The sequence below is a fragment of the Gossypium raimondii genome, chromosome 11, assembly GCF_025698545.1.
Source record: "Gossypium raimondii isolate GPD5lz chromosome 11, ASM2569854v1, whole genome shotgun sequence".
NCBI classification, from domain to species: Eukaryota; Viridiplantae; Streptophyta; class Magnoliopsida; order Malvales; family Malvaceae; genus Gossypium; species Gossypium raimondii.
This window is the reverse complement of record NC_068575.1, coordinates 3,713,831-3,729,045: the sequence shown is the minus strand read 5'-3', so window position 1 is coordinate 3,729,045 and position 15,215 is coordinate 3,713,831. Positions and strand designations below refer to the sequence as shown.

Genomic DNA, 15,215 nt, shown 5'->3' with positions numbered 1-15,215 from the left:
ATTCTTTTTGAGTAGAATAAATAAAATATAACTTGATTCCTAATATAAAATTTTATCAATTTGTGTCAAAATCATAAAATGTGACATTATGATATTATGGAGTCAAAGAAAAACTGGGACAATATATTTCATATAATTGTGAGGTGATGAGGGCTTATAAGGTACACTTATTTTTATTAGATGCCCTTTGACAATATGCTACAAATACTCTCGATTATACTTCCAACATAAGAAAAAAAAATACTCGATTATATTACATGACATTGAAAAATGATTATTAATGCATGCTAATTACGCTGTTTATAAATAAGGTTAATAATGGCTTTTAAATCCCCTAAAGACAAAGCTAGCATTGAATGGATAGGTGAATTATCATTTTCACCGTCCCTTAGCAGCTACTAAAAGATTCTAAAATATCTCTAAAAATCAACAACAAATCAAAACTTGTTAAAATTTGCTAGATTATTTTGTTATAGTAGCTGAAGCAAATCTTCAACAAAGATGAATGGTTTAGAAGGCATTCTTTTTACCAATGAGCCACAACCAGTCCAAAGAAACCCCTGCAAATATCCCAATTAATAGACATAGCACTAGTATATTACCCAAGGCATTTTGTTCAGGCCCCTGTCAAAAGAAAACAAGAAGTTTTTATTAGAGATTACAAAGAATACTAAGATAAATTTCATATTGCAACTGACTATGCCAGCACTAACCTTGTAACCTTTAGGTGCTGCAGTCATTACACAGACTGTGAGGTGACCATTTGTTAATCCCAGGAATGATACGAGCAATATCATCCATCCTTGATCACCATACTTGGCAGTGAAGTAAAAAGCAGGGATCAGTAAGAATCGAGAAAGTATTGCAATCGTAAGGCCTTTCCTTGACTCTATCTTCAAGAATTTCACAAGGGGAAGATATCTTGATATTAGATCCCACACATTGTAAGATGCTATCAACACAAGTGGATACCTAGAAACATATCAATCGTACCATATTCTTCAAGTGGATACGTAGATCTTTAGGTATAAAGGTAAAGCAACTTCAAATGTCATTTCACTGAATGAATGAAAACTTACCATGTACCCAACTTATGTTCACCAGTGTTTTCGTATAAGAATCCAGGGAAAATCGACAGCGTTAAGACGTATATTAGAAATAGGTCAAGCGCGTAATCTATGTTCTGAATGAATAGTTGTTTGTTGCTTAGCCTCTCATTCTGTTCATGCTGTGAAAATGCCAAAAGAAAAGTTGTATTAACTTAAAGCAAGGTTAAAAGAGCTTTTGAGAAATATTTGGTAAAGGTCAAAGTATTTACATGGTCGTCTTTTGTTTGGATACCAGCTGCCGCAAGATCAGCTTGAACAGTTTTTGATCCTTCTAAAGCTGCCTTAGAGCGGAAGTACTTCACTATTGGCAATTTAGGGAAGAAATATGTATACAATAGGACACATAGGAACTCAAATAATGTAGAAATAGCAAGAAACAACACTGCAAAAAGAAGAGAATTTTTGTTTCAATGAACTAATAGATGTAAGCCAAATTAAGGAAGGTCTTGTCAAATAGCAAAGAAAAGGCACATACTTGCCCCTTTACGAAGACCATTGTTAGACATTTCAAAAGCTGCTTTTGTGATAAGCCTTAAAGCAGAGGTCAAGGCACCAGATGCAGCCAAACCAGCAAAGAAGGACTGAATCATAAAGCCAACAATTAACCATTAAATCAACTGTTAATCAAGTATTAAAGAAAACCGACCTGAATAAAGTCAGGGAGCATGAAAGACAAATCACCAACAATTCCACCTTGAACACAAGCATCTGCAACTCCAAAAAATGCAACAATAGCACATATACCAATGAAAGATCCAAGTCCTCCTCTCCCTGATGTAGCTAAATCCAACTATCAAAGAAATGATGGGGGAAAAAATAGAGGTTAATTGGAGAATGAAGTAGATGGAGTGTGTAAAATAAAGGAGCAGTTTAACTTTACCACTAAGAGCATGAAAGTACTTGCAACAAAAAGTGAGTACCCAAAGATGTTCCTCCGTCTAGTATTAATCTTTGATTCGTTGTATGCCAATATTGACATTGTTCCAAAGGCAAAGGGTTGATAAACCAGAGTAAGCACCCTTGAAGGATGGTAGTCCTTAAAATGCAAACATACACATCATCAAATTAGATGCTCAATTTCATGGGATTTGGATAATATATGTATTGAACTACTCACAGAACAATGGCATTTAATGCTTGGAATATGCAGCTAATTAACATGATAATGAATGTATCTTTGTGACAATTAAAATGTCACTATTGTAAAATTAACTATAGTTATGAAATTGTCATTATATTAAAATTTTTTAATTTTTTTAAATATTTTATATTTAATTTTTAAAGTTATTTGTAATCTATTAACATTAAAAATTATAACTAATATTTATTATACCAATATAAATTCACAAAAGTATAAAATAAATTTCAACATAATAAAGTTAATTAAAATGATTAATATGAGTAAACAAATATAAACTAAGGGAAGTGTTACGGAAAAAAGTAAATAAAGAAAGTAAATAAAAGATGAGCAACGAAAAAAATATAAAAAGACAAATATGAATTAGACTGGTTTATTTCAATGTTTTACTAATTTCATATAAATCATTGATTTTTCGTTAACTAGTTTAATAAAAATTAAAATTCTTAAATATTAATTAAATATTAAAATTTTTATAAAATTCATCTTGATTTTTAATTTTAACTAGTATCGAAATGTTAGCTTAAAGACTAGTTCAATCCCTTTATCTATGCCTATATCGTTAATTCTTGATCTAATCAATTGATCTGGTCTGATTTCAATTAACTAATATAGGTATAGGTAAAGGGATTGAACTAGCCTTTAAGCTAACATTTCGGTAAATAAAATGATAAAACTTGCCTGGATAAAATGATAAAACTTGAGTCTAGCCCGATCCGCGCATATTAATTTTTTTATATAAAAATAAATTTAAAAAATATAACACATCAAATACACTAAAAATATTAAAATAAATGTTTTCTAACAAATTGAAAATAAATTTAAAAAATTATTTATACTTAAATAACACTAAAATAAGTACAATTTTTTATACTTAAATAATACTAAAATATGTGCAACTTAACAAGAAAATACCTCTAAAATAGTATTAAATTTAACAATAAAGAGTTATATAATAACCAAAAAATAACAATATAATAGTAAAACAACACCAAAGTAGTGACAAAACAACAAAAACAGTGAAAACAATAGCAAAAAGCAACAATTTTTTTTTGTAAATTCGAGTCAAGCCGGGCCGAGATCTAGCTAAAAAAATTATCTAAGGCTTGGTCCATTTAAAAAACGAGCCTTATTTTTTTGCTCAAATCTATTTTTCGGGTCTATATTTTTACTCAAACATTAAAGTTGGACTGAGACATGATCCAATCCAAGTCTATTTGTCAATAATTTGTAGGAATTTTAGAAAATTTTATTTTACATCAAATTAAACATGCAAGATCTATATTAATAAAACATAATCATTAAAATAATAACCATACAAAAACATATATAAAAAATGTCAAACTGCATGGGTAAATAATATATATAAAAAAAAGGTTAGAGTTGAATTTTCATATGCTTACTTAGGCAAATAATATTATTTTTAAAAAAGAATAATAAATATCATTATTTAGAAATTAAGCTTTAACAATAAAACACACACTAAAGCCAAATTTGGTATATATAAAAAATTCAATTAATCGGTTAAGTCTTAGTTCAAATTAGTATTAATATTGTTATCAAGACAAGATAGTGTGGGTTTAAGTCTGCTGAAATGTATTATTCTTTTATATTTTAAAATATTTAAATTAACTTTGGTGAAGAGCAAATTAATTGCTATAGAATTTAAGTATGAACATTAAACACAAAGTAAGAAGAGCTTACTGACAGGGAACAGATTATAATAATAATCTCCAATTGTGAGCATACTATTCCAAGCGATAAGAGATCCAAATCCCAGAATCCAACAAACAATCATGGCACTAATTTTTCCCTGGTTTTTTTTTTCACATTAAATACATGTAATTAAATTTTGGGTAAACTACACCCATGGTCACTTTTGTTTACCTTAGGTTACATTTCAGTCACTTATGTTTGAAATGTTACATTTTAGTCACTTACGTTATCATGTTGTAACATTTTAGTCACTGAGCCGTTATTTGTCGTTAATGGTGTAATGGTAAGCTGACGTGACACGTTAAATCATCATTTCAAACAAAAAATTTAGGTTAAATTATACAATTAGTCCCCATAATTTTTCATTTTGAGCAATTTAATTCTTTTATGTTCTTTTAAATTTCTTTCTTTTTTTTCTTTTTTTTCTATTCTCTTCTGCTTCTCCCTCTGTTTTTCTACCTTCTTTATTTCTTTTAACATACCAAGAAGTCAAATTCGTAGTGAAAAAAGAAGCATGATATGGGTTTATGGGTTTTGGTTATAGGCAAATGATGACAGTCGACTTGCTACTTCTTTTTTCATTGCCAATTCGACTTCCTAATATGTTAAAAGAAATGGGAAAGGTATGAAAACAGAGAGAGAAACAAAAGAGAATTTAAAGAACATAAAAGAAAAAAATTAAATTACTTAAAACGAAAAAAATATGGGGATCAATTGTATAATTTAACCTAAAATTTTGTTTGAAATGATGATTTAACGTGCAACGTCAGCTTACCGTAACACCATTAACGACGATTAATGGCTCAGTGACTAAAATGTTACAACATGATAACGTAAATGACTAAAACGTAACATTTCAAACATAAGTGACTAAAACGTAACCTAAGGTAAACAAAAGTGACCATGGGTATAGTTTACCCTTAAATTTTTAAAAGAATAACTCTAACCTCTATTGATAATTCCAATGAACAAGACAAGAGAAGGCACAAACCTCAAGCCTTGAAGGTGATTCTCCTCCATCGACGATAGTCATGTTTTCTTTCTGGGTATTCTTCAAGTTTTCTGTCAAGAAACAAAGACCTTAACTTCGTAGTGATAATAAAAACTGGGTGTTATTCAACCAAGGCAGGTCATAAGCAAGAATGGAAAGATATATATATATTTGATTTTCCAAAACTGAATCGAGTTTAATAATTAATGTTCCGCATTCTAATTTTAAATATCAATCTAACAAATACTAATTAAAATACTGGTCAAGTCTTTTTTTTAAGCAGAATAGCAGGCAGTGAATTTTAATTGTGAATTTAGTAGTTTGAAAGCAAGCAAGCTAACAAATACAGAGAGAAAAAGTTTGGCAGATACCAATCTGCACACAGCGACGACGACGGTGGCAGAAACAGCGATGATAACGACAGCAGCAGAAATCGATAGAAGAGAAGAAACTTTCTCTTTCAAAGTGTAACAGGCATTGAATGAGTTTTAATCAAAATAAAATTTTAGGAAATTGAATTTAAATAATATATTTTATTTATCCTTAAAAATATAGTTTAAACTTTAAAGTTCAAAATTCAAACATATCATAATAAGTCATATTTAATTAATAAAGTTAAATAATACTTATCTTAATATTTAAATAATATTTATCTTAATAATAAATTTAAATTTAGCATTTATCATAATGATTAAAAATTATTTATATTAATATTTATTTCATAATTATAGTTCTTAAATAATTACTTTTCTCTATATTTAAAACGTAAGTTCATATATCTTATTTACTATATTACATTACATGGTTTTTAAAATAAATTTAATAACAGTCAAATAATTTTTCCTTCAAAAATTTTTTTTCAAATTTTAAAAATATTATGTAATTTAACTTATGTAATAATTTTAAGTATTTCCTTCTACCTACAACACTATCTATATTACAAAAAAAATAGTGAATTATTTTTTATTTTTCATTAGTCAAAATTATACTGTTACATTATTTTAAAATGTATTTTATACTAAATAAATTATTAATTTTTATTTCTAAAATTAAAAGCATTAGACATATAAGTTAAAAATTTACTTCTAAAATTATTAAAATAAAAATTAGAAGAAAAAGTTCTAATATTAAAGTGTATTATATACATTATTTCTAAAATATTTATAAATTTATTTCTAAAATTAAAATATTAAATAAATAAAATATTTAAAACTTTATTTTTAAAAGTAAAATTGTTTAAAACTTTATTTCTAAACTTCTATATATATCATATATATTAAAATTTACTCTTTTATTTTTAGGAATTTAGTCTCTACATTTTCAATTTAAAAAGTTCAAGTCGAATTGCTAACACCGTTAAAATTATTTTGTTAATTTTTCCAATGCGATATTTATAAAAGAAAAATAAGGTTCTCTCTTTGTAGCCCTTAAATAGGAGGAAAAACATGAATAAATGTGCTGAAACTCACACATTTCTCATTGTTGTAATAGTAACCGCACTAAATGAGTTAAGGCTAAATAAGTAATTAATTAAATTATTATTAATTTAAAAAATTAATTTTTAATTAAATATAGTAATTAATAACTTAATTTGATGAAACTTAATAAATTAAAAAAATAATTTATTTAATAAAATAACATTAAAGTGTCACGGGATTAAATATTTCGTCTCACGATTTGTGCGGCCTTAGGCGATTCGTTCATCTACAATATTTTTATAAAAAAATAAGTAATACTAACCTATTACGATAAACTTAATTGTTTATTCTATTTTATTTCATTTTAAATTATATTATCATTCATCAAATAATTATTTAATTTTAAATAATTTATCAAATAAATTTCATAACTTAAATTAACACTTAATTTTTTAATACTCACTTAACTCAAAAGTTTAAAACAAAAATATTTTACCAACATTTAGACTTAACCAAAAACTAAATAAACCCATCGTTCCCTCCTCAACCGGAAGAGGTACAGGATACAAGCCTTATGTTTATGAATTCTTTCCCTTTCCCTTATTATATAAGAAAAATAAACCCCATAAAAGGAGAGGTGGGTTCCATCTGCCCTACACCAGTTTAATTTTATGTACGGCCCTTCATCATACAATAATTCATACCACCATAACCTTTTCAAAGTTTAAATACGAAGGGACATTTCAACCAAATTTAAAAATTTATTGAATTGAGTTTCAAGAAACAAAGACCTTAACTTCGTAGTGATAATAAAAACTGGGTGTTATTCAACCAAGGCAGGTCATAAGCAAGAATGGAAAGATATATATATATTTGATTTTCCAAAACTGAATCGAGTTTAATAATTAATGTTCCGCATTCTAATTTTAAATATCAATCTAACAAATACTAATTAAAATACTGGTCAAGTCTTTTTTTTAAGCAGAATAGCAGGCAGTGAATTTTTAATTGTGAATTTAGTAGTTTGAAAGCAAGCAAGCTAACAAATACAGAGAGAAAAAGTTTGGCAGATACCAATCTGCACACAGCGACGACGACGGTGGCAGAAACAGCGATGATAACGACAGCAGCAGAAATCGATAGAAGAGAAGAAACTTTCTCTCTTTCAAAGTGTAACAGGCATTGAATGAGTTTTAATCAAAATAAAATTTTAGGAAATTGAATTTAAATAATATATTTTATTTATCCTTAAAATATAGTTTAAACTTTAAAGTTCAAAATTCAAACATATCATAATAAGTCATATTTAATTAATAAAGTTAAATAATACTTATCTTAATATTTAAATAATATTTATCTTAATAATAAATTTAAATTTAGCATTTATCATAATGATTAAAATTATTTATATTAATATTTATTTCATAATTATAGTTCTTAAATAATTACTTTTCTCTATATTTAAAACGTAAGTTCATATATCTTATTTACTATATTACATTACATGGTTTTAAAAATAAATTTAATAACAGTCAAATAATTTTTCCTTCAAAATTTTTTTTCAAATTTTAAAAATATTATGTAATTTAACTTATGTAATAATTTTAAGTATTTCCTTCTACCTACAACACTATCTATATTACAAAAAAAAATAGTGAATTATTTTTTATTTTTCATTAGTCAAAATTATACTGTTACATTATTTTAAAATGTATTTTATACTAAATAAATTATTAATTTTTATTTCTAAAATTAAAAAGCATTAGACATATAAGTTAAAAATTTACTTCTAAAATTATTAAAATAAAAATTAGAAGAAAAAGTTCTAATATTAAAGTGTATTATATACATTATTTCTAAAAATATTTATAAATTTATTTCTAAAATTAAAATATTAAATAAATAAAATATTTAAAACTTTATTTTTAAAAGTAAAAATTGTTTAAAACTTTATTTCTAAACTTCTATATATATCATATATATTAAAATTTACTCTTTTATTTTTAGAATTTAGTCTCTACATTTTCAATTTAAAAGTTCAAGTCAATTGCTAACACCGTTAAAATTATTTTGTTAATTTTTCCAATGCGATATTTATAAAAGAAAATAAGGTTCTCTCTTTGTAGCCCTTAAATAGGAGGAAAACATGAATAAATGTCTGAAACTCACACATTTCTCATTGTTGTAATAGTAACCGCACTAAATGAGTTAAGGCTAAATAAGTAATTAATTAAATTATTATTAATTTAAAAATTAATTTTAATTAAATATAGTAATTAATAACTTAATTTGATGAAACTTAATAAATTAAAAAATAATTTATTTAATAAAATAACATTAAAGTGTCACGGATTAAATATTTCGTCTCACGATTTGTGCGGCCTTAGGCGATTCGTTCATCTACAATATTTTTATAAAAAAATAAGTAATACTAACCTATTACGATAAACTTAATTGTTTATTCTATTTTATTTCATTTTAAATTATATTATCATTCATCAAATAATTATTTAATTTTAAATAATTTATCAAATAAATTTCATAACTTAAATTAACACTTAATTTTTAATACTCACTTAACTCAAAAGTTTAAAACAAAAATATTTTACCAACATTTAGACTTAACCAAAAACTAAATAAACCCATCGTTCCCTCCTCAACCGGAAGAGGTACAGGATACAAGCCTTATGTTTATGAATTCTTTCCCTTTCCCTTATTATATAAGAAAAATAAACCCCATAAAAGGAGAGGTGGGTTCCATCTGCCCTACACCAGTTTAATTTTATGTACGGCCCTTCATCATACAATAATTCATACCACCATAACCTTTTCAAAGTTTAAATACGAAGGGGACATTTCAACCAAATTTAAAAATTTATTGAATTGAGTTTCTTTATTTTATTAATTTTTATATTTTTTCTAATCATTATATATATAAAGAAAATAAGATTTTTTACATGGATATTTTAATTGACTATTTATTTTTAAATAAACTTAACAACTTAATTAGCGATTAAATTAATAGTGATATCTATTTGGAAAAAATATAGTTTAAGTATCACTTATAATAGAAAATGCTTCAGTACAAAAATAGTTTAAGTCTCAATTTCTGAATTAAGAATTTTTAATAATAGACTTAACAGTTTTACTAATAGAGGTAGTAATTTGAGAAAAAATAATTTAAGTAATACTTTTAATCAAAAAATTTTAAATATTAATATGAAAAAAATAATTTAAATACCAATTCATGTGTTAACCTTTAATAAAACTTTAAACAAAAGCATTTTAGAAACCACTTCTACAACTATTGGACTGCTGAGAATCGTCTCAAAAAAGAAAAAGGTTGACGAAGAACAGTACTGCATATTGTTAAGCAAAAAGGTTTCAATTGGATCTGTTGAAGTGGCTGACAGAGCTAAGCATTAGCATTTACAGCTTTAATCCAAGCCGCCAGATTCAGGTAAGCTTCAAGAGACTGCCGCTACAGCATACATCTTATACTCTACTACTTGTGCTAGCTATGTTCTTCTCTTACATCTAAACTCACAACAAAATGTGAAAAACAAGTTATATTGACATACATATATGCACCCAAATCTTATTTGATCTTAAGTATGCTATATGTCTATATCATATTATTTAATTTCGTCATTTTATGTGGATCTTATATATATGTCAGTAAGTGTTGCACTATTCTGTGTGTAAAGAAAGATTTAGCAGCTGATGACTTAGATCTAGTGTCAGCGACCAGATTTGTGGTGTGTCTTGTCCTTTTTTGTGAATTTATTTGGAGGATTTACAAGTTCTGAAGAAAGGATTCAGCCACTTAAAATAGTTCGACTAGCTGTATTTGAATCATTATAATTGTAGTTTGATTTTCTGATTCTTGAATTTAATCAGGGAAAGAAGAGCTTTTTAATGGCTGAACTCGTGGGGCAAATCCTTGAGGTTATTAAGTTCATTGGCCGTCCAGCTAGAAAATATCTAAAATATCAAAGGAAATTCACTAAATACGTTGCTGATTTCAAGCAAGCACAAGATGATTTGCTTGCCAAGAATGAAGATATTCAACGGCAATTGGACGACGAATGTGGCTATGGGAAAATGCCAAAGCAAGAAGTTGAAAGATGGCTCAAGAAGGTAGAGGAAAAGCTTGCTCATGCTCAGCATGTTGAAGTCAAAGTCAGTAAAGGTAAATGTCTCTTCCGTTCTTCCTTGGGAAAGCTTGTTGATGAAACGACTCAAGCATTGAAAGAAGTACATGCTGAAGGCCATTTCTCTGGTAGATTGGTTGTTAATGATCATTCTATTGTAGCGGTTAAACTACCTACACAGAATTTAGTAGGTCATCAGGTCAGTGTTAGAGATGAAATATATGGGTATCTGATGGGAGATGATGTTGGAATGATCGGAGTATGCGGGATGGGAGGGATAGGCAAAACGACCATAATGAAGGACGTGTACAATAGGTTAATCCCAGAAGCTAAGTTTAAAAAATTGATATGGATAACAGTATCCCGGAACATCGACATTAGAAGCATACAGAAGGACATTGTAAGCCAACTACAAAAGGAATTACCGGATCACGAGAACACAATTGTCAGGGCAGGAAAATTATCAAAAATGTTAAGGGAAATGTTAAGGAAACAAGGGAGATATGCGCTGATACTGGATGATGTGTGGAGCAGTTTTCCTCTTGAGGACATTGGAATCGTTGAGCCAACAAAAGACAATGGATGCAAAGTAGTGTTGACAACACGTTCAGAAGAGGTTATTCGGTCAATGGGATGTACGAAAGTTCAAGTGACTTGTCTTTCTATGCATGAGGCGATAGACTTATTCTTGAGCAAAGTTGGACAAGACATATCGGAAAATCCAACTTTAAAATCATCTATGAGACTTGTTGTGGGGGAATGTGACGGACTTCCTCTTGCACTTGTCACACTAGCTGCTTGTATGAAGGGCATATCCAATCCTCGTGTGTGGAAAAATGCTGTAAATGAATTGAGAGGTTACGTTAGAAACATTCGGGATATGGAAGACAAGGTGTTTGGCTCCTTAAAATTCAGCTATGATCGTCTAAACACAGGAGACCAAGATTGCTTCTCTTATTGTGCATTATATCCTGAGGATCATCAAATCGAAAAAGAAGAGATAATCCAATATTGGATGGAAGAAGGACTTCTAGACGAAATGGGAAGTCGAGAAGCAATGGAAGATAACGGTCACTCCATTTTAGAGAAGTTTGAACAAAACAGTTTGCTTGAAAGGGTTGAGAATAGTGCATATGTAAAGATGCATGATGTTTTCAGAGATATGGCGTTGCATATCAAAAGAAAAAGATTTATGGTAAAGGCGGGTAAGCAGTTGAAAGAGCTACCAAATGAGGAAGAATGGGGTGAAGATTTGGAGAAGGTTTCTTTGATGTACAATTCCATCTCAGCAATTCCTCAACATATGAAGTGTCCAAAATTCCCAAAACTCACAACATTGTTGCTCTCACGTAATTATTTGAGAGAAATTCCAGAGTCTTTCTTTGAGCACTTTCCTAACCTTAAGATTCTTGATCTTTCTCATAATCCTTTTGAGAGTTTGCCTAGCTCTATTTCTGCTTTGGAGAAACTCACGGCATTGTTGCTTATTGGCTGTTACTATTTAGAGAGTTTGCCTTCTGTATTGAAGCTTCAAGCTTTAAAGAAATTGCGCCTTCGAGGAAGTGGAATCAAGGAAATCCCTCAAGGTTTGGAAATGTTGGTAAATCTTAGATATCTTGATCTTTTGGCAATGCATCCAATATTAAGAAATCCAGAACAAATGAGGGAATTTAACAAGTTAGAAGTTTTTGAAGTCTGGTTCTGTAACATGGGTGACTGGAACATGTATGTGGGCCAGAGAAAAAGGCTTCATAAATACTCTATCTTGGTGTGTCCCCTGTACCGAAGTAAAGATATTCCTTCGGCTTCTAGTAAACTGGTTCTATTTGAGAGGATTGAAATTATTATTGGAGATGCAGTCATACTTCCCTATGATATTCAACAATTACATCTGAAGCATTGCTATGGTGCAAGGAGTTTAAATGATATTACATTGAGGGATGCAATTCATTTGAAGGGATGTACAGTGGAGGATTGTTTTGATTTGGAGTCCATATTTTCATCCAAGTGTGATCAGCTTAAAAAACTTGCGTCTCTTACACTGCGAAATTTACCAGATTTGATAGTCCTAGTTGGAGTTGGAGAATCATCATTAAGCACATTTTCCTCCCTCAAAGAGATTACTCTATGTAGTTCTCATAAAATACAAAAATTGTTTGAAGCTGATCGGGCTCTACACAACCTGGAAAAGATCGAGGTTAACTATTGTTTGCAGTTGGAAGAAATAATAACAGAACCCGAAGGAGAAGGAATGGGTACAAATAATGATTCCATCAAGTACAATTTTCCCAGACTGACGACTTTAATTTTGTCCAATCTACCAAAATTGAAGGGCATTTGTAGTGAAAATGCAGTGATGGTTTGCAATTCTCTCCAAGTCATCGAAATAAGTAATTGTCCCAAGGTAAAGCGGATTCCTCTCTATCTTCCACAGCTTGAGGTTGATGATGAGGGAAAACTATCTCCTTCTAATACTCTCCAGGAAATCCGCGTGCGGACAACAGATTGGTGGGAATCAGTGGAGTGGGAGCACCCTATTCTCAATGTTAAGAATGTTGTTCAACCTTTGCTCAAGTTCTGCAATCGCTACAATTTGGAGTGGAGGCCAGCTGTTGGCTGAAGTTCCGCTATCGCTACGCATTGGAGTGCAAGCCAGTTAGATACAGCAGGCTGCGAAATTATGTAGTTTTATTTTTTTTATGTGTGTTAATGTTAATTAATACAAATATTGCTTGTGGTTTATCTATTTTGCTGCATGCATACATATAATGGAAGGAAGAAATCGGTCTAGGGAAGTATCTTTGCTTTATGGTTTTTCTTCTTTATGGAGAAACGGTCATATATTTCAGTTGGCTAACTATAAGGAATTGAGCCTCTCTTTCTCCAAATCCTGAATGTTGCTTTAACAGATGTGAAATTTGAAGATAATAACTGATTTTTCCCATCAACATTTCACCCTATTTGCTTCTCTTTGGTTGAGTATAGTTAAATTACTTTTATTACAAGTGATAGTTACTCCTCTTTTACTAAACTGATAACATTGCTATCAAATCCTTTTTAACTCTTTTTTTTTTTAGTTTAATCCACAAATTATTACCTAAATTACACCCTTTTTTCCAAGTTTATACCTAAACTACCATTTAATTATGTAGACACCCTTTTTGTCTGAGTCCAATTGGAGGCTCATTTAAATTTTTGTTTTCTCTTGAATCATGTCCACCCGATTTTAGTCAATTTGAAACCTTTATTTTTCTTTTTTTTTCTTTTTTTCTTCTTTTCTTTTTGGGCCTGTCAAGGGCCCAAATTATTATTATCATCACTGCTACTATTATTATTAAATATTATTATTATCATTTTTTATAAAAAAAAACAAGATTAAAAAACAATATATATAGATGAAATGAAATAAAAGAAAAAAAAAGGAGGCTTTTCATATTTTGTTCTTAAAAAAAAGGTTAAAAAAAAAAACAACAATAACCATTCTAGTTTCTTTTTTTCTTTTGCCATATACATATCTTGAGGGATCGGGTTTGGGCTCCGATGAAGGGGACGTTACCGGAATGTTGGTCCTCTTATTGAGATCATCCCCGAGAAGCCTAATATTGTTAACTATAGCTATAATCCTGTCAGAATACTGCTTAAAGGATTAAGACTCCTTCATCTTCAAATTCTCGAAGTCCCTCTTTAAGTTGATCAACTGCTGCTGCTTGGTTTTGTCTGACCCTTGAAACTCTTCCTTGAGTCTGTCCCAAGCCTACTTTGGAGAGTCACAAGCCATTATCCTTGTGAAAATTACATCTGAAACTCTATTTTGAAGGCCTGACATAGCCTTATACTTGTTAGTACAGACCTCCGGTAAGGAAAATCTCGAACACACGATCAGAACTTGAAAAGAAAAGAAGAAATAGGACAAGGCTCCAAGGCGTGTATCAAGCCACTATCTTTAAGGTTATATTCGCCCCCACTTATCTTCAGTGTGCAAACGAGTTCCAAGCAAATTAACCTCGAGGATACAATGAAGCCAATGACTATTTGTGTTTTGCGATTGTGAGAATAGTCCACTATGCACCGAGTAATGTATAACAAAACTCAATTTCTACAAAGGATTTCTGCAGTAATACTTTATAGAATAATCTAATAATATTAGAAAATGAAGGAAGAGAAGAAATAATATTAGAATTTGTTGATATATTTCCAAATGAAAACCCATTCCTATTTATAGGAATTTTCTTGTCTCTTCATAGAGACATCTTTCAATAGGTGTCTTTATGAATAAATATATAATAATAATTATTCATTTAATTTGTAACTATTCAAATAATATTTTTTGAATAATTATAATTTTTTTTAAATCAAATGATATAACTTTTGACCAATGACCAAAAGTTTTATCTTTTGATTAATTACACCCATTCATTTATAGTTATTGGGATACTATAAATATTTGAAAATGTTCCAACAATCTCCCCCCATTTTCAAAATATTTAGATTTTGATATTCTTGGAAACCAATTTGCATAAATAAAGGTGTCTTACGATTGAACCTTCACTTAGTGAAAACATGTTAAAGTTAATCGAAATTGCATGGTAGACTAAGCTTTGAACCAACTATTCCATTTGATTAACTGAACACATCTCACACAATGATTTCAACATCAGTCAATGCATAGTATCTAGGGACACTATTATG

General features: G+C 29.1%; 2 protein-coding genes across 7 annotated transcripts; one reads left to right on the top strand and one right to left on the bottom strand.

Annotated features, from left to right (window-relative positions):
- Positions 1 to 228: 228 nt before the first annotated feature.
- On the bottom strand, positions 229 to 7,567 carry LOC105761285 (equilibrative nucleotide transporter 3). 6 transcript variants are annotated; one of them, XM_012579058.2, is made up of 10 exons: positions 7,447 to 7,567; positions 4,955 to 5,025; positions 3,956 to 4,060; positions 1,990 to 2,145; positions 1,756 to 1,899; positions 1,585 to 1,690; positions 1,319 to 1,491; positions 1,080 to 1,228; positions 714 to 972; positions 229 to 624 (listed from the first exon to the last, which is right to left on the bottom strand). In XM_012579058.2, the coding sequence occupies exons 2-10, from the start codon at positions 4,994 to 4,996 to the stop codon at positions 511 to 513; spliced, it is 1,248 nt and encodes a 415-aa protein (XP_012434512.1). In that variant the 5' UTR covers positions 4,997 to 5,025; positions 7,447 to 7,567; the 3' UTR covers positions 229 to 510. The 6 variants fall into 6 exon arrangements, with proteins under 6 accessions (XP_012434512.1, XP_052479333.1, XP_052479334.1 ...); XM_052623373.1 differs by lacking the exon at positions 7,447 to 7,567 and adding an exon at positions 5,326 to 5,406; XM_052623374.1 differs by lacking the exon at positions 3,956 to 4,060.
- A 2,068-nt stretch (positions 7,568 to 9,635) lies between these two features.
- Positions 9,636 to 13,389, top strand: LOC105761282 (probable disease resistance protein At4g27220). The gene is made up of 2 exons (XM_012579056.2): positions 9,636 to 9,832; positions 10,273 to 13,389. The coding sequence occupies exon 2, from the start codon at positions 10,291 to 10,293 to the stop codon at positions 13,144 to 13,146; it is 2,856 nt and encodes a 951-aa protein (XP_012434510.2). The 5' UTR covers positions 9,636 to 9,832; positions 10,273 to 10,290; the 3' UTR covers positions 13,147 to 13,389.
- Positions 13,390 to 15,215: the final 1,826 nt, after the last annotated feature.